Here is a 25,712-nt window from a genome sequence, read left to right on the forward strand (position 1 = left end):
AAATATGCATCTGCAAACAGTCAACAGCCATATTTTTTTAACAAAATTCAAAATGATTTTTAATTCAATATTATGAAATGGAAGAAATATGCCCTAAAAAATAAAAAAAACTACAAATATTAATTTATATACAAAATAAATTTTAAGATTAACTATGTGTACTAAATGCTGCAAGTCATCTTCCCTAAAGACTAATAAGACGTACTAGACTAGTCAGTGGCGTATACATAACTTTTGTATGTGGGGGGATCAGTTGGAAACAATTTAATTGAACCAATGTTTTTGCTCCTTATAATATTCTAAATGGCAATATAAAAGACACTGATACCAAAGTGATTGATGAAGAACAACGGTTCCTAACCTTTTTGATACTATTCGTATTATCCATAATCGGATTAGATATTTGCAGGGCTCGAACTAGGGGAGGGATTGTGGAGGGAGATGGAGTTTCTCTATTATAATTTTTTTTTGCATACCCCAACTTTATTTTTTTACTAGGACGAGAGGACGCCAAAAATTAATACCCGAAGCAATTTTTATGAGAACCAACGTGAAGTTAAATTAATGTTAACAATACAATGAAATGTATTGTTTTTTATGTTTATGGTTGTTTATTTTATATATTATGGTCTTATATTTTTTTTTTTATAGTTTGTTTATATGATAACACCATAGACCTTAAAAGTAAAAGAAAAAAGTCTATGGATACTTAAATATGTGCAGCTGAAATATAGTATTCAAAATGCAGGTAAGCTTTTGGTGACTGCAGTATTAGACTGGGTCAAATAAGCCAAACAAGCATTTTATTTTAAAAAGTCTAAATTTTAAACAATTTTAATATGTAGAGAAGGCATCGATACGACTGAGGTCTAACGTGCAATTTCGTGTCTACATCATAGGCCAGTTACTTAGAGTATGGGAGAGGCGAAGTTGGGTCTCTATTAAATAATTTTGCTCTTGGAACATAGTATTTAAATAACTATACTGTGCAAACTTTGTATTGAGCTACCCTACTTAATTTTTCCTAATTTGAGTACTAGATATTAACAAATCCCCCCCCCCCACACAAAAAAAGCTTGTGAGTTGGGTCTAAATACAACTCGCATTATTGGGTTATCGGGTTATCGGTCATTGCAACTCCATTACACCTATGCATGGAACCGTAATGATGTATATACAATATTTTGTAATGTCGAAAACTCATTGCCCTATTAAACTTAAGAAACTTTTATGATCTATACGCCACAGATAAGTACATATGATAGGACAATGAATGATTTTAAAAATACATTTTGTGTTAAAAAAAACACAAATAATTCTCAACAAATTTATTATATAGCTTTGTCGTATGCTATTTATTATACTTATATTTATTTAATCATTGTCTAAGCATGGATAAAAAAAAACTGATAAAAGTTTGAGTCTTAAACATATTACACTCTTAACTCTTCCATCAGTTTGAATATTGAAAACTAAATTTAAAGGACTAATATTGTAAAAATTTTTGCTCCTTGCCAATAATGAATTCAACACGCCATTGGGTTATTGCGTAATGAGTGATTACTATTCATGTTCATTAATGTTCAATATTTATAAGATTAAAACTGAAACACCCATAACTTCATTGTCAATCAATATTTAAAAATATTCTTTTCTTGAAACTTCATGATTTGTGTTTAAACTTAAATTTAACATAAAGATAAATGAGACTAATTTGGAACGAGTTAAAAGATCGTTAATATTACAAATATGATATTTGTTTATTAAATCTGAACTTCCTTAACTTCTTATTTTTTTATTAGATAAGGGAAGGGAAGTGAATCAATATATTAGTTTATAATGTACCTCTTTTAGACCAAGTAATACTATTTCTAACCATCTTCCTTGTGCTTTTTCTTCAAGCCTAACATTTTAGAACTTAGTAAAACAAATGAAAAAAAATGTAATTTCGGAGTGTTTGGTGGGGGGATAGAGTAAGGTTAATTTATCTACATATTTCGATAAATTACCTTAAACTCCACCCCCTCTAGTTGCACCACTGAGTAAAAGTGAGTCTTATACCTTGACCCCTAAATCTGCAATAATCAACTACGGTTTATATCAACATAATATTATGTTATTATAAATATTAATTAATACTTATTCAAATTAATTTCTATAAAATAATATAATTATTTAGTGCAATACCTGTCATAAGTTGTTCATATGAGAAAACTTATAATATTATAAAGTCTAAACTTCGGACTAGTATGAATCAAGGATTGTCTTGATAGCTTAATTTGTATGAATATTGAACAAGAAGTAGGTATGATATTTAATTATGGATAAATAATTGAAGAGTTCAAAGTATTACGAGTAATTTCATGGAATCGTCGATTAAACATATATATATATTTGTTTTTGGGTCACTGATATTTTTATTCGTTACCATTGGCGGAAATTGGGGGGCTTAGGTGGTTTAGCCCCCAGACTACTACCAAGCCCTCTAAAATATATAGCAAGAGTATACAAAATTTAGAGTTTTATACATATTCTTAAAAAGAAAAATATCGTAGCCTCCCTCCACTTCTTCAATGGATTTTCGCTTACACAGCGTTTACGTTAAAATTGTCTGAATTTAATATTATTATATGATAAAATATTTTCTATAAAATACTTACTTAAAATTTATTTTAAGTGTAGTTTTACCACAAAATAACCATTACCTAAACTGAGCAAGTACTATAAGAAAAAATTGTGGTATACCAGTACCAAATTTCTGCGCATACCTATGATAATGGTGTACTATATTATACTATATAATAGTGTTGTTTTAATTAAACAACATGGTATTAGAGTCAGGGATGAGTCTAGGGGGAGGGACTTAGAAAGTTAGAAGCTTGGGTAAAACCATACATTGAATATGGTAAAACTGATAAAGATTACCTAATATCTATGATAATACTACGTATTTATTACTACATTATGGCTAACTTCAACCTACTATAACTTCGGAACCAAATCCGACCGTCAATTTTGATTTCACCATCGTTTTCAGCATACAAAAGTATATTTGTACTTTTTTTTTTTTTTATCCTGGATTATTTCCTTTATCGAAAATCGTCGGAAAATTGTAGTTTACATAGAGTTCTGGTCTATTCCAATACATGTTACATCAGGAATTCCTTAAGGGTCCCATTTAGCATCAATATTATTCCATATTTTTATTAATAACATTAATTTTCAAAATTGCATTAATTAATGTTTACTGATGATATAAGGATTTTCTATATATTTAATAATCAAAATTAAGCTGATTTAGTTCAACTCGATTTAAATAATCTCTATGAGTGGTGTACTTACAATAATTTTACTATTAATATTTATATTAAATGCCAGTTAATGACATTTTCCAGAACTCGAGTAGTCTCTTTTTTTGATTGTAATCTTAGTGGTAAACCACTACTTCGGACTATCGGGCCTATTAAAGACCTTGGTATTTATTTTGATCTCAAACTCAAATCTGACTGCCATATTACGAACATAGTTAACATGTCAAATAAAATCCTTGGTTTTATCCGTCGTAACTGTGTTGATTTCGATGATTCATTAGCTTTAAAGTCAGTATATTGCTGTTTGATTCTTTCTATCTGTGAATATAGCTAAATAATTTTGTCTCCATACCAATCGGATCATAAACATAAAATTGAAGAAATTCAATATACATTTTTACGTTTCCTCTCATTTAAATGTTCCATATTTAGAGAACCCCATTCTTCGTACTCTCCATTAAAATATTTCTCAACATTGAAACACTTGAACAACATCGTATGCGATTAGATTTATATTTTTCTTATAAACTCTTAACATGAATTATTGACTGTCCTAAGTTTCTAAGTAGTTTCTCCCTCTATGTCCCATCTCATAACTCTCGGTCAAAAAACACTTTTTATTTTAACTTTACTTTTTTACTTTTTACTTTTTTACTTTTTTACTTTAACACAGAGGTAACTAATTACGCAAGCAATACTCCCCATCTTAAAATTATGAAAACTATTAACAAATTAAATATCGATATGTTTATATCACTAAACTTCAACCCATTCAAGTTATATTGTAATTTATTACTTGTTAATTCATAGCTATAAGTATATTATATTATAATTTATATTATACATCATTGTTTTTTTTTGTTTCTTCTCTTTCTTATTCGCTTTTTGTTTAAGACTATTAACGAGCGATTGTTATTATTATTAATATTTATGTAATTGGGCTTGGCTCGTACAAAATTTAAATAAATAAATAATTTGCAGAAAAAATAAATATTCTAAAAAAAAGGTGTCCGGTAAAGCAACAACATACCAAAATAACATCTAAAGTTAACACTTATTGACATAAACTAAATTGCCAAGCCAATTTTTAACTGTTTTATTGTGTTATATTATTTTTAACAAATAGTTGAGTGTTTCAGTAAACTTTACGGAGAAATATTAAATGGGACGCTTTATAAGCTCTGTGGTAGATAGGGGACTGAGTCCCCTTGTATCCCCCCAAGTTAAGCCCTGTTTATAATTATATTTTTTCTTATTTGACATTATAGTATTAATTATAAATAAATTTTTTAATAATAATTTGATTACTCATAATGAGTGATTCATTACTATATATTTACTTTTTTTTATAGTAATTTTTGAACTTTTCTTATCTATAATTGAAACTATAATACATATGGTTTGAAATCGACCAAATTATTAATAACTAGGGAACGGATTTATATATAATAAAAATACAGAAATATATGAAAGTATAATTTATAAAATATGTGCTAAAAACATCCAAATATGTGGGGAAAAATTTAATTAAAAAAATAAAATAAATATAATTATAATTATTAAATTATTACTATTTCTTTTAAATTATCAAATATTAAATGTCGCTATTAGGTTTCAAAATATGTTTAAAACGGCTAAAATGATCGTTCCACACATTGCTCGACTTGGTAAAATTAAAGAAGGGGGACTCTATTTACTTTAAAAAAAAGAACGTCCCCAAAACTGGCTAAGCGTTACGATTATAGCGTAATAATAGTAGAGGGACGTTAAAATTTCTGAAAATTAGTTGAGGTACTCCGTTCCCCTGTGTCCCCCTCAAGACGAGCACTAATTCTACATCAATCAATGTAATAGGAGTAATTTTTAGAAAGGTATCTTGAAACATATCTGCTCATTATGTCATTGGTTGTTTTAAAATCAAAATAGTCAGGATTATTGTTTTTTTTTTTTTTAACAGCATGAATTTTCTTCTCATATCCTATTGGTCCGTTTACAAGTTTTAAATTTTCAATCGCTGATTCGACAATTTGCATACTATAATTTAATGATATATTTTTTGTTTCTTATTTTGTAATTGTATGTGCAATAAAACAAAAATTCACTGAGATGAAAATTAAATTATTTTTCAATGTTTAGTCTTGCATAAAATTTTAAAAATTTTTTAATAGTGATAAGAGTTTATGGATCTAATTTTGAAATAATTTCTTGTATTTTCGTATGAAGAAAACGTATAAATGATAAAATGATAAAATATATTTAAAAATATTTACAAATTAGTGAAATATGTAAAAAGATGTAATTATACGAAAATATGTAAAAATTTGTAAAATAATAGAAGCATCATTTTAATAAGAATAATTTAAATCAAAACACTTAAAACATTTTTTATCGAATCTTAAATGTTGTTTTAATAAAATTATGCATTTCCATATAAATCCGTTTCCTAGTAATAACTAATAAATAAATATGTAAAACAACTGTATAGATTTGGATATTTCAAAATTAAATATTTAGTCATTACTAGCTTACCGTGTAAATTTACATTGTACCAATCTAAATTATATTTATTTCGTGTTTTTTGTATAAAGTTATCTTGTATTTATAAATTGAACAATTTGGAAATATATATACAAACCATCTAAAAAAATCTGACCTTCCCTAATATATAATATTTATTTTTATTAATATAGCTTAAGTTTACTCACTCAGAAAAAAAATGTACTGCTTTTAATGAAAAATGCCTATTAAATTAAAGAAAAACGGGTATGATTTCGAGCCTATGAAATTATGTAATACAGAAAAGAAAATTTTTATCATTAAATCATTACTGTTTATTTCCATTAAAATCAGTATAAATTTAAAGATAATCTTGCTTAAAATAATAATGCAGATTATCAACAATTAAAAAAATTAATAATCTTATCAAATCCATGGTGTCTTAAATTGAAGACATAATTTTGAATGGTTTATGAAAACAATGTTATACATTTAATGGAAGATGATATTAATTTAATGACACCTTTTATTAATTATAATATACTGCTCAAGTTAAATCAATATTCTATTTCTTTAAATTAAAAACTCTGATGTTGAATGAATAACAATTTGTGTCACATCAAGTCAATAATGGTATTGAATTATGAATGGTAATTAAACTTTTGCATTAATATATGCAATAAATATAAAATATTTTTTAAAATTAAAGGAATAAAAGAATGTTTAATATAATATTAATAATAAAAATAATTAAAAACGACTAATATTATAATAAATAATAAAATGCATATAGGTATTATTTCTATTTAGGTATAATAAAACATCATTACAATTTAATTATTAAAGTTTTCATTTAATAATACAAAAATATTAATTAGTGTACTGAATTTTGCAGTTTATCCAAGTATTCCAAAGATAAAATATACATAGATTAAATATCAATATTATTGTTAAAAATGATCAACAATTCAAAATATCGTAAGTAAACAATCGCCAAGTTACATTAATCTTAACGATGTACTTAAGATTTATTAAACTTTAAAATTCTACAGTATTAAGCTGCAAGAAAAACAATGATGAAACGAAAAATTATGATTTATTCAATGATTCATTTTAATTCTTAAAATAGAAGAACATTACAATGTATATGGCCAGTGACGTGACAAAGGACTTTATTAACGCAATTGTCTCAATTTAAAAGGATGGTGGGTGTTTCGGGATATAAAAAGTTTTATGTTTTTAAGCAGTGAAAGGGATTACAAAATTTTATATAAAAGATGTAATACCATAACTTGGAAGATCATCCAATGTGTTGAGAAAGAGCATTGTCGTTTAAATAAATATTTTTTTTTTAAAAAAAAGTTGTTTTTAATTATGTAAAAATGTAATTAGAATTAAAAAAATTATTAAATGGTTAACACTCCTAAATTAGTATATAAATAAATAAACATTTTTTATACAGAAATAAATAAATAATAAATAAAAGATTAGACTGGAGTACTATTATTGTGATCGGTTTCGAATTAAAAATCATTGTCAGGTATAAAGTCTATAAGATCGCAACTGAATATAAAAAAAAAATGTCTTGATTTTATTTTTTTATAAATGGAATAAGCATAGATACTCAATTATTATATATTTTAAGAGAAAAAAATTAATTTTTTAGAAGTTATTGTTCGACATATTAATAAATGCATCAACAATAACATTCACGAATCCTTATAGGCAATAATATAATAAACGTAGACAACAGGTTCATGACATCAATTAAAAATACAAAATATTTTAAATTCTTATTCAAAAATAATTTAATTTTGTTAAAAAAAACCAACATCATGTGGCAGTGACATTACCCTCTAATTTTCTCAATTACTTAGCTATGGAAGTTTTTCTATTTCGAAATTATTTGTACTAGTTCTATGACTTAGATGTCTGTAGGTGAATACCGAATTCATCATTTTATATACATAACACTAAAAAATAAAAACCTACGATATTCTCTATTAATGACTTTATCAAGGCTCAGTTTATGATGGGCTTTTCTTTTTTACCTAATATATTTATAATTCGTGTAATTCATTTTTTATACTAATTTATAAATTTAAGCAATTTCACATGTATATCGTATTGGCTACACTGATCAGAAAGATGATGGATTTTATGGCAACTGGTTAAGGTGGGGATTAAAGATAGAAGTGCGAATTTATTTTTATGGTTTTGTAATTTGGTATTATAATATTAAAACCTACCATTTCATTTTATATTTATTATTCAATTCAACATTTTAAATTTAATTGAACTGTAATATCACAATTGATGAAAAATAGTTGTAGTTAATTTCATGGATGGTGTCTTTTAGTGGGTTTTCGTGATGACAAAAGCTTGTGATAAGGTAAAACGTTCTGATCAAACTTAACCAATATTACAATATTACATTGTTATTATTATTAAATCGAGTAAGCATATTTTAACTTTCAAAATAAAAAGCTCCAACTTCTGTCGACTAAAAATTATAAGATAACGTTAAATTTGATTAATTCCTCCGGTTTTTTTTTTTTTTTATGTTAAAGAGGGTTTTGTAGTGTGTAGGTGGTCCCGAGATTGATTGTCAATTGATTTAAAGAATAACTTTTTTATATTTTAATTTGTTTTTTTTATATAGGTTGATATAATATGATCTTTTAAACAATTAGAACTCATCAATAATGGACGAAAAGCTTTTGAATGATTTGCTTGAGTGTTCAGTTTGCCTGGAACGATTAGATACATCGAGCAAAGTACTCTCTTGTCAGCATACATTTTGTAAAAAATGTCTTGATGAAATTGTAGCTACTCACAAAGAGCTACGATGTCCAGAATGCCGAACACTAGTTGAGTGTCGAGTGGATGAACTACCACCTAATGTATTACTCATGCGGATATTAGAAGGTATGAAGAGTAAAAGTACAACTGTATCACCACCCAAAAAACCTTCAGCTGTTGGATGCTCAGATCAAAGACCACATAAAACACCTAAACAGGTTAATATGTTATAAAGATTATTATTCTTACCTTCAATAAACCTATTAATATATTGTTTACATTAATTATATATTAGATATAGTTTAATATTTTAAAATATTTATATTTATTTATTGGTTTTATAAACCTTCAATTTGTTTAAAGTTGATTTCTTTAATTTCATGTTTCATATTTTTAGAATTTAACTATAAGTTAATGGTTATTAGCAGCACTAATAATTTTTAAGTTTAGTAGTTTGGTAAAAAATAGTATTGATGATCATATATTTGTCAATTAAATAAATAAAATAATTTTTTTTTTTTGATCTTAGAAAATGTTTACTATATTCTGTTTTTTTTTAGGTGCCATATCAGCGTAATATGTTTGCAAGAGCATTGTATGATTATTCTTCTAAAGAACCTGGGTAAATATTAAATTATATTTAATGTCAAACTATAAAATTAAAATTAATAAATTAATAATACTCGTAAATTAATAAATAAATAAATAAAAAGGCTTTGTAATTATTATACTTCTAAAGTAAGACTCATTTTGAATTGAAAATTCATCATCAGATATACACAAAGTTATTAAAATTGGGACTGAATATGATAAATTAAAGAAAAACATACATTGCAAAAAATTAGCCATTTTACATAAAGATAATTTATTTTAATATGGGAGATTATTCAAAATGAGTTCTTATTAGACAGAGATATATTAAGAAATATAAATACTTTGATTCTTATTATTTATTATTATCTAAAATGTTTTGATATAAGATATTCATTTAAAATTTTATTTTGGGAATTTATATTTCTAAGTCTGTATTGATATCAAAATGTATATTATGGTTATTTTCTAAAACAAGTTTAGCAGAATTTGAATTAGAAACAGTCTTTTTTTAATTTTATTTTAGAAATATGTTTATATCTTATGAAATTTCTACTTGTTTTGCTTACATAAATTTATTACAGTTACATGAAGTTCATATATGACAGCACTTTTAAAGGATTTTTTGTGTAGTTTTTAATTCTATTTATTTGTTTGATTAATTTATTTTTAGTTTTAAAAGCAATTTTTATATTATTAATATCCGTGTTTAGAATTTTAGCGAATTTGTTAAATATCTTATTTTGATATTTCATACTACAATAGTTAACAATATAATTTGGTGAGTTGTGTTTTATTTTTTCTTTAATATGCTTATGAATATTTTTAATAACATTTCAATTTAAATTATTCTTATAAGCTATACTATAGATAATATTGAGTTTTTACTGATAATTAAGTTTGGGTAGGTTTTCTATAAATATTAAACTCATATTTTTTATTTATAAACTTCTAAATAAAATTAAAGTGTTATTAACATATCTATAATATTCTTTTATATATGGCTTGTATATTTTGTTATTTGTTTCATAATTTTGCATGAATATATCAAATAAAAGAACGCTTAAAGGTTTACCCATAACTAACCATTTTTTTTTTTTTATTATTAACAAATCTCTACACCAGTTGCGTTTTAAGCGCCTTGGAGGATTGCCTAGGATATCATTTGATGAAAGAGCTTTAATTAGAGGATTAGAATGAGATGCTAGACGGTTGTGGAATCTTTTATAGCAAGTTATTGCTTCTTCTTTTACTGTTTTGATATTAAGATCTGAGTGAAGGGTATGGTTTGAAACGTAAAGAGGGGAGTTAGTTAATTTCCTTAATGCAATATTTTGAAAAGCCTGTATTCGATTTAAATTTAATTTTTTAGCATTTCCCCACAGTTGAAGACCATAAGTCCAAATGGGTTTGATGAGGGATTTATACATTAGAAGTTTTATATTTAGATTTGTGTGTTTGTTATTAACAAGTAATGATTTGAGCATACAAAGTCGTAGGTTTAGTTGTAGTCTTTTTGCACGTGTATGTTGGGCCCAGGTGAGTCTACGGTCAAGGGTTAATCCAAGATACTTAACTGTTGGAGTAATCGGGATTTGAGTGCCAAAGAGAGTGACTGCCGGACAATGTCCTAGTTTAAGGGTAAAAGTTGTAAGATTTGATTTGGTTTGATTTACCTTAATTCTCCAGTTATTATACCAGGTTTCCATAAGGGAAAGATGATTTTGAAGATTATGCAATGCTACAATAGGGCTTTCGTTTATAGATATGATAAGTTTGTCATCTGCATAGTCTGCCACTAACGTGTTAGGCGAGGTTGGTTGATCTGAAGCATATACGTTATACAGAATTGGGGATAGGATGCCTCCCTGTGGAACCCCAGCTCTGATGTTTGCTATGTTGGAGTATGCGGATTTAAAATGAACTTGAAAATAACGATCAGTTAAGTATGAGTTAAGTAGTGTAAAATAAGTTGGGTGCAAAAAGAACTTTAACTTGTATAACAGTCCTTTTTATGCCATACACGGTCAAAGGCCTGTTCAATATCAAGAAAAATACAAGAACAATACATTTTTTTTTCAAGAGCATAAGAGACTGAGTCAACTAATCTATGTACTTGATGGATTGCTGAATGTTGTGCGCGAAAACTGAATTGATAGTTAGGCAGTATTTTTTTTTCACTAATTTGGGGAAGTATACGGCTCAGTATAAGTCTTTCTAGTATTTTTGAGAAAAAAGGTAATAAGGTAATTGGTCTATATGACGTCACCAGATCAGGGGGCTTGTTAGGTTTTGGGAAAAGTATAATTTTGGAGAACTTCCATAAGAGCGGGAAGTACGACAATCTGAGTATGGCGTTAAATATATAAGTAAGTAGTACGATTGCACGTTTAGGAAGGCATTTAGCTACTTCGGCCGTTATTAGATCAAAGCCTGGAGACTTCCTAAGAGTGTGCTTTTGGATTGCAAATTTGATATCGCTCGGTGAAAAATTTTTAACAGGGAGAGAAGGTGGCAAGGGCATATCAAGATAACTAAGAACAGTATTTAAGTTGGCAGATGGAATGTCTTGGTGAGGTTGAAAAACATCGAACAGGTGGTTTTTAAAAAGATTAGTTTTCTCTGTGTCGGACACGGCAAAACTCCCATCAGATTTTTTAATAGGTGGAGTAGTTACTTTAAAATTAAGTGCTTGTTTAGATGCTTTCCAAAGACTACCATTTTTTGTGGATAAATTATTCAGGAAGTTTTCGTAGGAAAGTTTTTTGATTTTTGCTAAGAATTTTTTTAGATCGTTACCTAATTTATTATATATTTTTTTGTGGGAGGGTAGTCGAGTACGTTGATAGAGGGCTCTAGCTCTTCTCTTATCTGATATGAGGATACGGATATTAGTCGGTTTTGTTGAATTGTTGTTAGAATTGTTGTTAGTATAATGATCATTTTTAGCTGTGTTGGCCGCCCAAGCTGCTGATTGTATAACATTTGTTACGTTATATACAGTTTCATCTATATCATCATTGGATTTCAATCTAATATTTAATTGGAGGTTTTGATTTACCAGGTCGTGGAATTTGTATCGATCAGTTGTAGGATGAAACAATTTTAGTGGCTCGGTATTAATTGAAGGATAATCATTTAGTGTGAGAATGACCGACGAGTGATCAGAATTTAAGTCCAGGATATTGTCCACTTCAAAGTGAAAATTTGATGGGGTTTTAGTTACGAATATATCCAAAATGTCTGGGTTTTTATGTGGGAATGATGGCCAATAAGTAGGTCTTGGAGGAGCAAGAACTTTGAATTTTTTGGAATTTACAAAATTATAGAGAATGTTCCCCCTCGGATTGTTTGCTCTACAACCCCAACTGATGCTTCGCATTATAATCTCCACCAGTAATAAAATTATTTTTTATTGTGTTAAAGTAATTTGAAAAGTTGTCATAGGAGATTTTATGCTTTGGAGGTGAATAAATTGCTGCAACTGTGGTTGGAACATTACTAACATGAATTTGAATAGCGCAAGATTGAATAATATCTTCACTGAAGCTTGGAAGAGAATGATAAACTTATGAAGATTTAACTAAGATAGCTACACCACCATGGGCTGTATTGTCAGGATGATTGGCTTTATGAATCTTGTAGCCTGGTATATTTAAGTGCGAGTATGGGGTACAATGCGTTTCTGTAATTAAGGCTATATCAATACGTTTATTATTTAGCACTGTTTGTAGTTCCAATATATGATTTTTTAGTCCATTAGCATTAAATAATAAAACAAGTAGGGATTTATTTGTAGCGGTATTAGTCATTTTTTTTATCTAACAAGGATGAAATTACATTAGTAAGTAGAGCTATAAGTGGGTTTATAATAGATTTAAATTCCTCAAGAAAAAGATTCATTGTATTATTAATGTTAGATTCAGAGGTAGGAGAAGGATGTGTTTAGCGTTGGCTAAAGGTAGCCTGTGCGTATGTACGAGCATTATTTGGGGGAGCATCGTTTTCTGGGTGGCTAAATTGTACATTGTTTTTCTTAAATCTAGAATTATCAGACAGTAAAGCATTATTTGAAGAAGGCTTCTTAGGTCGTTGAATTTCTTTATACACTGAACAACCTCTGTAGCTGGCTGGATGATTGCCATGACAGAGCGCACATTTTGGAGGGGTATCTCGAGAAATGGTACAATCAGATGATTGGTGGTGATCACCATACCGCACGCAATTACACAATTACAATTATTGTAACGTAGTTACAATAAGATTTCGTGTGGCCGTATTCTTGACAGTTTAAGCACTGACTAATTATCTTAGGTTTATAGGGCTCCTCTACTTTAATTTTAGTATGGAGCATGGACGTCAGTTTATAGATATCATTTGATAAAGGGGAAGGTTCCAGGTCAACGAAAAACATTGGTAATGGATGTTTATGAACTTTATGAAGAACATTAGTCACGTTACGTACCTCAAATTCGCGAAGTTCCAATTCAGATTTGATTAGGCTGGTTTGAGTTGTTGGGTGTAAATTTCTGATCACGACACGTGTGGGTTTATCTTGCTGCAGTTGATACGTATGATATTCGGCATTCTGATCCCAATTGTTTTTGAGAATAAAATGTATTATTATATTGGAAATATTTTTCATTTAATGATTGAATAATTTCTTGTATTTTGTTTGTATTGAATTTATTACTGTTATAAACTTATCTTTTTAAAATATTTACTGTTTCGTGTTAATATAAAAAAAAAAAAAACTAATATACATTTTGATATCAATACAGACTTAAAAATATTAAACACTATAGATAACATTTACATTGATTCAGTTTTAGAAGAGTTAAACATATACTGTGAAATAAAGAAAAATAATTTTTATGATATTTTAAATAAACAAACCAATTTTAAAAATAATATCTTATATCAATACTTTTTAAATAATAATAAATAATAATAACCAAAGTATTTATATTTCTTAACATATCTCTGTCTAATAAGAACTCATTTTGAATAATCTCCCATATTAAAATAAATTATCTTTATTTTTTCATATTCAGTCCTAATTTTATTAACTTTGTGTATACCTGATGATGAATTTTTAATTCGAAACTTGTAGTACTTTACAAATATAATACTCCAGTCTAATTGTTTATTAATTTCTACATATAAACTATTTGTTTACTGTCTATACTATAAAATTATGTATAATAAAAGTTACACTTAAAGCAGAGTTATAGTCAACTAATAATATGTATAATATGTATTAATAATATATGTATGTATTCATTTTAGAGATTTAAGTTTTAAAAAAGGAGATATGATTATATTACGCCAAAAAGTTGATTCTAATTGGTATCAGGGAGAGGCAAATGGAGTTATTGGCATATTCCCTTTATCATATGTACAGGTTAGTTTTTGAATCATTCATGAATTCATAATTAAACTAAATATATAATAATATTATAATATACACTATCATATTTGTTTAGCATTGCTTTTTGATTTAATCTAGAATTAATACTTGTATTTTATAGTAATTTTTTTTTCTCGTAATTATTAAAAATAGGATATAAACAACTGAATGCTTTAAATTAGTCATTTATTATATAGATATACTTTCTTGAGTACTATCTCGTTTTTAATTTTGATTTATAAAAAAGTTAACAAATATGGCCATTGGCTGTCAGTGGTGATGTAAGTTAAATTTTGTTATTAATTATTGGAACATATGATTTGAACACATGGCTCTATGCCTAAAATTCTGGATGGTCCCACATCATAAGTTAGTTATACCATAGGTATTTAATTGCAGCACTTATTAGTGATTTCAGCTACTCATTAAGTCATATATTGCATGTTTTTCTTAACATTTTTAATATATATTTTAAATGTTAAATATAATTAATATATGTATTGTATATTAATATTAGGTATTTCCAACAACACTTCCTAGTCATATACCACAATGCAAAGCATTGTATGATTTTAAAATGAACAAAGAGGATGACGAAGGATGCTTATCGTTTTCAAAAGTAATATGATCACACAATACTACTAAAAAATGTTTCTATAAATAATAATATATTTGCAAAAAAAAAAAAATGTCTATGCTCATTTGAAAAGCTAAATCAGAACAATCAACTTAATAATTTTTTTGGATTCAGCTACTATAATTTTATTTACTTATTGTTAAGATGACTTATTGTTTAGATGATAATTGGTATAGTCAAATGATAATCATACTATTTTTCAATTAATCATAGACATTTTTCATTTTCATTTTCCCCCTATTTTTCAATTATATAAATTATTAATATGTAATATATATTTTTATCAACCTTGTATTAAATCCATAATATTTAAAAGTTTTATATTTTAAATTATTTTAACAAACATTTTAGAATTATAATAAATTAATTATTAATATCTATTCCAATCCATGTAATTTAGTTAATTTTTAACTATTCATTATTTTTCAGGGTGATATAATTACAGTTTTAAGGAGGATTGATCAAAATTGGGCTGAAGGAAAAATTGCCACTCGAATTGGTATATTTCCTTTATCGTTTGTCGACTTAAATCAAATAGCTAGAGCATTAATGAAACTTTCTGTTAAGTAAGTATTTTTTAAATTTTTAATCTAATATTAATTATTTTTATTGTTAATTTTTTCTAGCTCACAACCTACAAGTAGAATTGCTCCTCCTACTCCTGAAGAAGCTACTCCTTTATTGCCAGTGGAACTGTCAGCTGCTTGTCAATCAACAAATATAAAAAGTATTGTAACAGATGAAGCCAAACATGTGTTGGATAATACAAAGGTTACATCTGAAAATACTTCATCCTCATCTTCTACCACTACCACATCTACATCTCCCAACACAACTTCTCCATCTGACACATCTAGTTCTCCAACTCAATCACCTTCCCGGGCTCCTTTTGTTGATGTTGCAACAAATCGTTCTTTACCAACATCAAATCCAGATCCACCAAAACGACATAGTTTCACAAATGGTATTGGTCCTCTTTCATTGGGTTCTCATTTATCAGAAAATAATAAAAGGTAAGAAACAAAATATTTTAATGGCTTTTATTTTACAATAAATAGATTTTTATTCCAATAATATTAAATTTGTAAGAGTTTATTCTTTGTATTGCAAATATATAATTTATTTACATTGGAAAATGCCATCTTCTTAATATATTCTTTTTAACTCGTCTTGATATTGTGGTGAGTGTGGCGCTCACCTCTAAGTATTTTGAAAATTTTTAATTTTATTGTTAGAAATATTTATCATCAGGTAAAATGTTCATAATTATATTTTTAAAATATTTAAATATAAATGATTTGGTATTGGTTTCAATCGTATTTGCTTATCAAATAATAAATAATGATAAAAATCAACGAGTTGAGCACTCACTCAACACCAATGGGGGACCTTACATAGTGATACACACACAGGTTATTCTCGTAAAATATATATATAAGTATAATAATTTTAATCATATTATATTATTATTATTAAAGTATTAATATTACACAGTTATATTTTTATTTATTATGTGCAGTTGTTGTCTAGTAAAATAAATTATATAGTCATTTATAAAGAATATTTCTCTATATTAAACTTTTATTATTAATATATTTAAGAATATAAGAATGATGAACACTTAATAACTATTAGATATTAATAAGTATTCAAATTTATTTATACATTTTTTAATTTAAATATAACTTTAATTAATTAAGAAATTTAATTTAAGATATTTCTTTATAAAAAAACTATTAAAATATATATATTCAAAATAACAATAAATAAAAATATAAGTATTTAAAATTGTCATATTGTATTACAATATTTTATGTGTTGTAATATTAAAAAAAAATATAATATTTTTTATATATATATGTTATAATATAGAACGATAAGAATAACTGATGAAAATAAATAGATGGATATAAATAATAACTACTATATTTCCTTTTTTCTTTTGTTTAAAATATTTTTTTTTCCTGTTAAGAGATTTTAACATATAAGACTATTACTTTTAAGCTTCAAATATATGTTAGGTATAAGGGTATGGCACACCAAATCACTAAGTACTTTGATGCTCACCTCTCTGATTACTAGTGAATGTGGTTTAACCAAAAATGGCTGTTAGAGGAATGATCAACTATTCTTTTATGCTGTGCTCTTTTAGAATAATTAAACAATATTCAGTGACATTAACCATTAAAGCTCTTAAATTTAGTAGTTTCTTTTTACTACATTTTATTGTTTTTCTTTATAATTTTGCTTATTAAAACAATCTTAAGGTCTTTGTCAACGCTTACCATACATGGGTAGATTTATAATCATATGATACTATTATCTTAATATGTATTACTATGCATATGACACTACCCTCCTTTTTTAAGAGAAGATAAAGTCGTGTAATAGATCCCTGTTTTCTAATGATAACAGAGAATAGTGGTTTCGCTAATGTTTTTCCACTAGAATATTAGAACCACTTATATTTTGCTCTGTACTGTGAATCAAATCAATTATTTCAATATTATATTTAAAATAAGTATACCATTATATCAGATTTAATAAATTTGATAAATAACAAATAATAAATTGGTAAATAATATAAATAATTTAAGAAACAAATATATTTGAATTTATAGCTTCATATATTAATTTACTTTGTTGAATTTTAGACATTCAGCTGAGAATTTATCGCAAGATGATATTGCTGTATTTTCCACTCCAAATACTAATTTAGAAAATAAATCCAGTCAGGTAAATTCATTAATACTAATTTTATACAATAATAAGGGAGCATTCAAGTATTATGTGAGCAATCCTGGGGGGTTTTAAGAAATTTAAAAGTACTTAAAGGGTATAATTCTCAAATCCAATGTCAGCATCAACTATATACATCAGATTCATCATTATGATCCCACTAAAATAGTGTGTTAAACTCATTTTTGGATCTACAGTTATTGAAAATATGTCGCAGTGGTTAACAAATCCGTGAACAAAAAACAAATGAAAATGTCAAATTAAATTAAAAGATGTATTTGTATTTTTTATTTTGGAAATTTAATATTTTGTAAGAAACCCTTTTTTTAATAATATTAAAAGAATTTAGGGGGGCCATATTAAAGAAGCAAAATAATTACTTCAGATTAGAAGAGGGGGTTATTTACTGTTTGACTGACATTGACATGGAGAGGGGAAATGGGATGAAAAATGCTAAAATAAATATGCTGACTTAATACTTGAATGCACCTTAATGTAAATTTAATATATTTATTATATTTTTTAGTATTTATTAGAAATAATGTTGCAATTTATTAAATTTACTATTAAGTACTTTTTATAACTTAAATTGTTAATATTGATAAAAATAAAAATTTTGAATAAATTGTGTCCAGTTGTCACACTAAAGTGTGTCCATACAATTTTTTTTTTTCTAATCTCTTTAGCTACCTCAAAGTTGTATATACTAATTAAATAAAATATTAACAAATATTAATATTTTACTCAAAAGTTTATTAAATTACTAAACTTATTTTGACATTTGTTAAAAAATGTAATTTTAAAGATTTTATAAAATACAATTATCTGTTTGCTTTGTTGTAAATATTTGGTTATATTTTTCTGATTAGTGATATTTTCATAATTTCATAAGGAAATCAAAATTGTTCAAAGTCAAATTTTGCTTTAGAAAAATTATAACTATTTAAATATTTATTTATTCATAACAATTGTATAAAATAACCTTGCTGATTTAGCAGGTTTCTTAGATTCTACTGATTAATGACATTTTTATGAGTTGTACTGTTGATCATGTATACTATTAGTATACTATTACTAGTAAATATTAGTCTTTATAAACAATGGTTTTACATATAAAGGTAGATAGTTTATTGCCAACTTTTAATATGGACTCCAAGTGTACTGAGAATTGGTTTTTAACAGAATTTTTTTTTTAATCTAACTTGTTTGTAACTTTGTTTGACTTTTCAGTCCTGTTACTTTTTAAATTAATATACACTTTATAAATCCAGTTATCTATGATTTTTATGAGTGAAAAATCTGTATTTGTTTTATGATATAAAATATAAGTTTATATTATTGTATAATTAATATTTTTCTTTATTTATTTATTTATTTTTTTTTAATAATATAATTTGTAAAATAAAATAATATTTACATTTTAGGCAATAAATGGAGTGAAAGATTCTAAACTTCATCGTCATGGAAGTCTTAGAAGTCATTCTAGACCAATAGTTACCCAGAGTTTAAGATCTAAAGTACCTATTCAATTACCAGCAAAGTATGTAGATTTATTGTATTTATTTTGTTTTTAATGTAGATATTTTGATATTAATTTTCAAAAATGTATGTTAATTTATCATTTTAGTATTTAACTATGTAATATAAATAATTATAAATTTGATTCTTGTTACACAGAATATTTTATTAAATAATTTCTATTTTGCATGGTTATATTTATAATAATTATTAAATTATCAAAAATATTTTTATGTTATCATACTATTACACATTTAATAAGAATTTATCTGCAAATTTAACACATTCTTAAAATTCTTTAAAATATAAATGTAATGTGGTTGTTGTAACCTCTTAATTGTGAACATAGACACAACAAGCTGGTCAATAAAAATTAACTTATATTAATATTTTTTGTATTTATTCAATGAAAATACTTAAATACATTAATAGTAAAGTATTCAGTTAATAAGACATAATACTATAATAAGAAGTTTAAGTGTATTATATATGTATAATTAACATAAAAAAGATTAAACCAACTAGAAAAATATAAAAATAACTGAAAAATGTATTTAAATTTTTTAAATATACTATCAATTTTTATAATACATTTTTTTTCTAAATAGCCTATGGTCTTTCACTTGCTTATATATCATTTAATGGTTTTTTTTATATATATATATATATAGATATATAAGTTGTAATTTCCAATTGGTATGTTTATTAAGTATTTAGTTAATTACTTAAAAAAAAAATTTGATGATGGTTAATTGTTTTGTTCTAAATTTAATTTTGATTTAGACTTAATATAAAAATACTAATATAATAAATTAAATTGTTTAACTATTTACTTAATATTTAATATATTTTATTTTATTTTAAAATTAAGGCATGTTGCATTGTATCCTTACAAACCTCAAAAAGCTGATGAACTTGAGTTAAAACGTGGACAGTTATATATGGTTACTGAATGCTGCCAAGATGGCTGGTATAAAGGAACTTCATTAAAATCAAACTGTTCTGGTGTATTTCCAGGAAACTATGTAACACCTGCAAAGTAACTAATTATTATTTTACGTAAATTATATTTGAATCAATAAAAGAAATATTTTTAAAAAATTATATTTTTTAGGATATCTGTGCGTTTACTCAGTAGTAAATCTAATACTAATTCATCTTCTGTTCATGAATTAAAAGAAGATCAATCATCATCAAATGGTAAGAATTATTTTATTGAAAATTTAATCTTTATTATCTTATTAACATATTATTATCTGCTATTTAGTATATATTGTCATTTCCATTTTAGATTTTAAATGAAACAAGAAATATATTGATTTTACAATATTATTTTTGTTATTCTTGTTTTTATTTTAATACTTTTGAGTTGATAATCTGTACCAAAAGTTTTATGAAATCATTAGTTATTACAGTAGTTTTTCTAAAAAAAAAAACTAAAATAAATATTTAAATATTTTTTATTCAATTTCATATAGCAATTATTTACATTTATATCAATAAAATAAGTAATTTTATGATTTTTTGGTTAATCACTTTGTAAAAATGTATTTAGTTATTTTATATATATTCAATAGTAAAAACAATGATCATTACATTTTTATTGATGATACACAAAAAAAAAAAAGATGGCACAACATTGCTTAAAATGTTAAAACCTAATATTCTTAAAATAAGTACTTAACCTAAGTATTGTTTATTTTTGTTGTATTTTATAATACAATTTACATTAATTCAAATAGACTAAAATATAAGAAAGTTGAAATTGTATTATTTTATTGATAAAATTATTCTATTTAATTAAATTTCCAACTACCCACTAATTTAGTGAAATTTACGGCATACGTGTTGTATACTATCTACTATAAACCAAACATTTAACTACAGTAAAAACTATAGATTCGCGTACAGGTGGTCAAACATAGACTATTGAATGCTTATGGAAACAAATGCAAGTAAAGTATGGAATCAGAACTCGTGAAATGACCAATCTTGAAAGACAATTGCAAGAAGAATGGTGGAGATCCGTCAATCAAAAAAATGTTTTTGAATGTTTCCTACAAGATATAAAAAAAAAACATTTTTGTAAAAAAAAAAAAATAAAAAAAATATGAACAACTGTGAACCAACAGGCATTAATACATATGTGTAGATATGATTTTCTTGGTAGATAGCATATGACTCGTGTGCTAAATTTAATAGTATATCTTATCAGTTTCTTTACCAGGAAATGTTTAATATTATTGTTTTAATTGTTGATTTATACTTTTTTTTTAGTATACATTATTTTTATTCAATCCATAAATTTATATTTATAGATTGTAGTTTTCAAAGTGATATAGATGATAATTTACCTTTATACCCACCACCTGAACTACCGCCTCGTAGCAATAGTCCTTCCGTACATAACCGAGTATCATGTTGGTTGTCTGAAATGCCATCAACATCTCGTGTACGATCAGCTCCTTCTCACAACATCAAGTCTGTGTGTTGTAAGTCAGGTATTATATTTGATTTAATTTTGTAATATTATTATTATTAAATTCATTTTTTTTCCTTTGTCATAAATAGAGGTTGGATTTGTATGATTTTACATATTTGTTTCAAGTCTATGCAATTAAATAGGAATGAGATATCTTTACGATTCTTGAAACACAGAATTTACAGAAAAAAATTTATTTTGCATAAAAAATTATATTTTAGGGGTTAGAGAATATTTAATATGTTATAGAACATTAAAGAATATTTTATTAACATTTTTATTATTGTAAATATTTTTTTCAAAGAAAATAATTTATATTACCTTTTATTTATCTGCACATCCATACACGTATTATATACATCAGCATTTTGATAATATTGATCAATAAATTCAATATTAAGAATATGTAGTTATTCTTATATCCTTCTAGATTGTTATAAAAATTAATCACTAAATATTAGGAGTAAACTACGTACGGTTAAAATTTGCATTAAGATCGATTTTTTTTTTTTTTTCAAAAATATTGTAAATCAAATTAATAATAATGTTTAGTAATTGATACATTTAAACTAAGTAATTAATATATATATATATATATATATTTTACAGAATATTGAAAGAATATTTGTATTTTTAAAGATATAAAACATCATAAATTTGGTGTTTATAAAGAATATTTAGAGAATATATTGCTTTTTTTAAATGACATATAAACATCATATTTGAAGGGTTTTAAGAAAATATTAATCCGACCTCTAGTCATAAACATTTAAAATGATTACAATTTATTGTTCCTTAATAGCTTCACCAAATTTAAGTAAAACTACGACTGCACCACTTGATAAAGATCCAATAACTGTTGGGGCGAATAATACTGATGCTGGTGTTACATCCATTGCTTCTCCATCCCATTCTTTGAGCCCAGATAATGTAACTATTCTATTAGAACCTTATTATATTTTCAATCAATTAATATTTTATTATTTCAGTTGGCCCAAAAACGTGTTAGAAAAAAATGTTTTCTTACCAACTCAGTCATGCGTAGTTTTTCGAATATGAAAATTAGAAAATCTCCTCCACCTATGTATTCAATGGATAACCCTGTGTTCGATGATAATACATCTAATAATGCTGTTGTCGCACTAACTCAACCCATTCATACTAGGTAAGGTGATTTTGATGTATTATATTATTTGTGTTGTTTATTTAGTGTATGGCAGCCATTCACGCTTTATTATTTGTGTACATAGCACTTACTTCTGGTTTGTTCTTTTTTTTTTTTTTTTTTTTGTTTTTTTGCTTTTGCATCACTCGTTAAAGATCTGATTCTTGTCCATCAAAATTATTGAACGTAGATGCCATACAAAGGACTTCTGAACAACTTCCATTAAAAGTCAAAGGAAATCATAATTTTAAAAAGTAAGTAAAGTAAATATTTAGAATTTCGGTGAAATTATTTAATTAATAATCTAATTTTCTTAGTTGATTTTGTTATATATTATTGTAAAAGTTAATAGATTGTCATTAGTCACTAGTTTATGTTGAATTTCTATTTTAATTAAAATTGTAATTTATATTTATTAATAATATCATTGTATTTCATTTTAATTTAAAATAAATAAAATAAAAGTTAATAGTAAAAATAAAATAAATCATTACTTATATTATTACTAAATAATAATTTTTTTTTAATTGCATTCATTTTTTTTTAAACCACACCAAATAAACCTCTATTCTGTATTTCATATATTTTATATTATATAAGTGCACATGGTAAGTGATTATTGATTTTATTAATTTAACTACAGTGTACTCTAATATCCAGTAGTGGTCCTTGAATAATTACTGGAGGTGGGGGAAATATTTTTCACATTCAATACAATCCCTAAAAAAAGTAGTCATAAAAAAAATAGTTGATTAAGTTTAAAAATGTATTTCATGTAATATTACAGAATAAAAGATATTCTTTGGACTTATATTAAAATAATATATAACAGATATATTATCAGGTTTTTGTTGTAATATAATATAGGTCAAGGAATTTTAAGGACAATCTACTCATTAACCCCCCCCTGATAGAATTACCACTGCTACTATACATCGAATAGGGTGGCTAATATTAGTGAATAATCCATTAAATTTCAATTAAAATTCAATGAATATATAATTAAAAATATTAAATCTTATGCTATATGGTATTTTAGGAAAATTGAATAAGAACAACTTATTTAAAAATGTGTATAATATTAATTATGTATATAGTATTTATTTTTTAACAAAAATATCAGTAACAAGTTATAGTTTCAACTACTAACCTAACCTTAATTATGTGTGTGTATATATGTATTATCTATAAAAAACATTACTTTTTTTGTAAGTACCAAATTCTGTACATGGTTTATTTCATAGAAACTATGAATAATTTTCCCTCCACTCACGGGTAATAAAGAGTACATTGTACTTGTTATTTCAACTTTTACCATAGTTTAATCTAATATGTATTAGATGAACTACTTGGCCTCACCATGAAAATATTTAACTATTTTAGATTATTATTTTGATGTGAATAAAATGTTTGTGTTGAAAAAGTGTAGAATCATGTATTCTAATGATATTTATTTTTACTTTATTAATTTACATATACTGTTATAGAAGTATTTTGGTAAATATCCCTGTGCCTCATTGATAAGTATATTTATTCCTTAAAAAAATACAATTACTAAATTTGCTCTTATAGTATTAAACTTCCATATAGTTTTGCTTAAATAGGTTCATGTATTTAAAAAAAAGTAAAAATGCAAGTACATATTTTAAATAAATATTTTGATTTTTAGTGAACCCCAACCAAATGGATCATCAATTTTAATTCATCATCGTAAATCACATAGTTTAGATACAAATAATGGCATTTCAATAGATATCAAGCCACATGATCGAAAAATAAAACAACAAAACTCACGTGCTCAACAAAATATGTAAATTGAATCAGAAATTATATTATACTGATAACAATTACTTTACCATTATATTTATTACATTTTTCAGGTGTAGATGTATTGTTGCATATCCACCAAATAGTGAATATGAACTAGAACTACGAGTTGGTGATATTTTATATGTACATAAAATTAGACAAGATGGATGGTATAGAGGTACATTATTAAGAACTGGTAAAAGTGGATTATTCCCATCAAGTTTTGTTGAAAAAATTTAATGATTTCTATCAGCACCAAATATACTATCTAGTTTTTTTTTTTTTTTTTTTTAATTTTAGGCTATGTTAATTCAATTTAATTTGAGTTTTAGAGTACTTAGTTATTTACTGATACAAAGATAAATTTATCTTATGTAAATTATATACCAAAATTGTATCAGTGACTTAGTAAGCACTTATTCTCTAATAACATTTATTACTTCTTAAGTAATAATATGTGACTGCTTCGGTTAAGTATTTATTCTGAAAATTCAACAAACTAAGATATATTTCATTCATTTAACATAATTTTATCTAATGTGATATTATATGTTTTGAAAATATATTTTAACTATAATAGTTTTATCTTTTATGTTAATAAGTTTATTTCTGGTTTTGTTGTTAAATTTTATTATTTTTAAAAAAAATTTCTGAAATGAATTAAATGTTATTTTCTTATTTTTATGTTACAATTTACAAGACTAATAAATTATATTGAATCAAAAAAGTATTATAGCCCAAAATATTAAAAC

The 25,712-nt window shown here is 25.2% G+C and overlaps 1 protein-coding gene across 5 annotated transcripts; it reads left to right on the top strand.

Moving 5' to 3' along the window:
- The first annotated feature begins 8,017 nt into the window (after nucleotides 1-8,017).
- On the top strand, nucleotides 8,018-25,446 carry LOC112685116 (E3 ubiquitin-protein ligase SH3RF1). Of its 5 annotated transcripts, none has more exons than XM_025556900.1 (17): nucleotides 8,018-8,199; nucleotides 8,470-8,827; nucleotides 9,170-9,231; nucleotides 14,490-14,604; nucleotides 15,128-15,229; nucleotides 15,677-15,813; nucleotides 15,874-16,260; nucleotides 17,902-17,983; nucleotides 19,411-19,526; nucleotides 20,376-20,543; nucleotides 20,619-20,704; nucleotides 21,823-21,996; nucleotides 22,789-22,916; nucleotides 22,976-23,151; nucleotides 23,307-23,405; nucleotides 24,821-24,961; nucleotides 25,032-25,200. In XM_025556900.1, exons 2-17 carry the CDS (start codon nucleotides 8,513-8,515, stop codon nucleotides 25,198-25,200), a joined length of 2,457 nt encoding a protein of 818 aa, XP_025412685.1. In that variant the 5' UTR covers nucleotides 8,018-8,199; nucleotides 8,470-8,512. The 5 variants fall into 5 exon arrangements, with proteins under 5 accessions (XP_025412685.1, XP_025412682.1, XP_025412686.1 ...); XM_025556897.1 differs by having other exon boundaries at nucleotides 8,019-8,199; nucleotides 21,823-22,005; XM_025556898.1 differs by lacking the exon at nucleotides 8,018-8,199 and adding an exon at nucleotides 8,242-8,263 and having other exon boundaries at nucleotides 21,823-22,005.
- The last annotated feature ends 266 nt before the right edge of the window (nucleotides 25,447-25,712 follow it).

This window comes from Sipha flava, unplaced genomic scaffold (assembly GCF_003268045.1).
Source record: "Sipha flava isolate LNK unplaced genomic scaffold, YSA_version1 266_pilon_pilon, whole genome shotgun sequence".
NCBI lineage: Eukaryota > Metazoa > Arthropoda > Insecta > Hemiptera > Aphididae > Sipha > Sipha flava.

Bases quoted from the DNA above. Each gene is read 5' to 3' on its own strand.
- LOC112685116 (XM_025556897.1), top strand. From the start codon at position 8,513: ATGGACGAAAAGCTTTTGAATGATTTGCTTGAGTGTTCAGTTTGCCTG. The intron at 19,527-20,375 runs GTATGTAGATTT...TTTAAAATTAAG, and splicing joins CCTATTCAATTACCAGCAAA to GCATGTTGCATTGTATCCTT. The intron at 23,406-24,820 runs GTAAGTAAAGTA...TTTGATTTTTAG, and splicing joins GGAAATCATAATTTTAAAAA to TGAACCCCAACCAAATGGAT.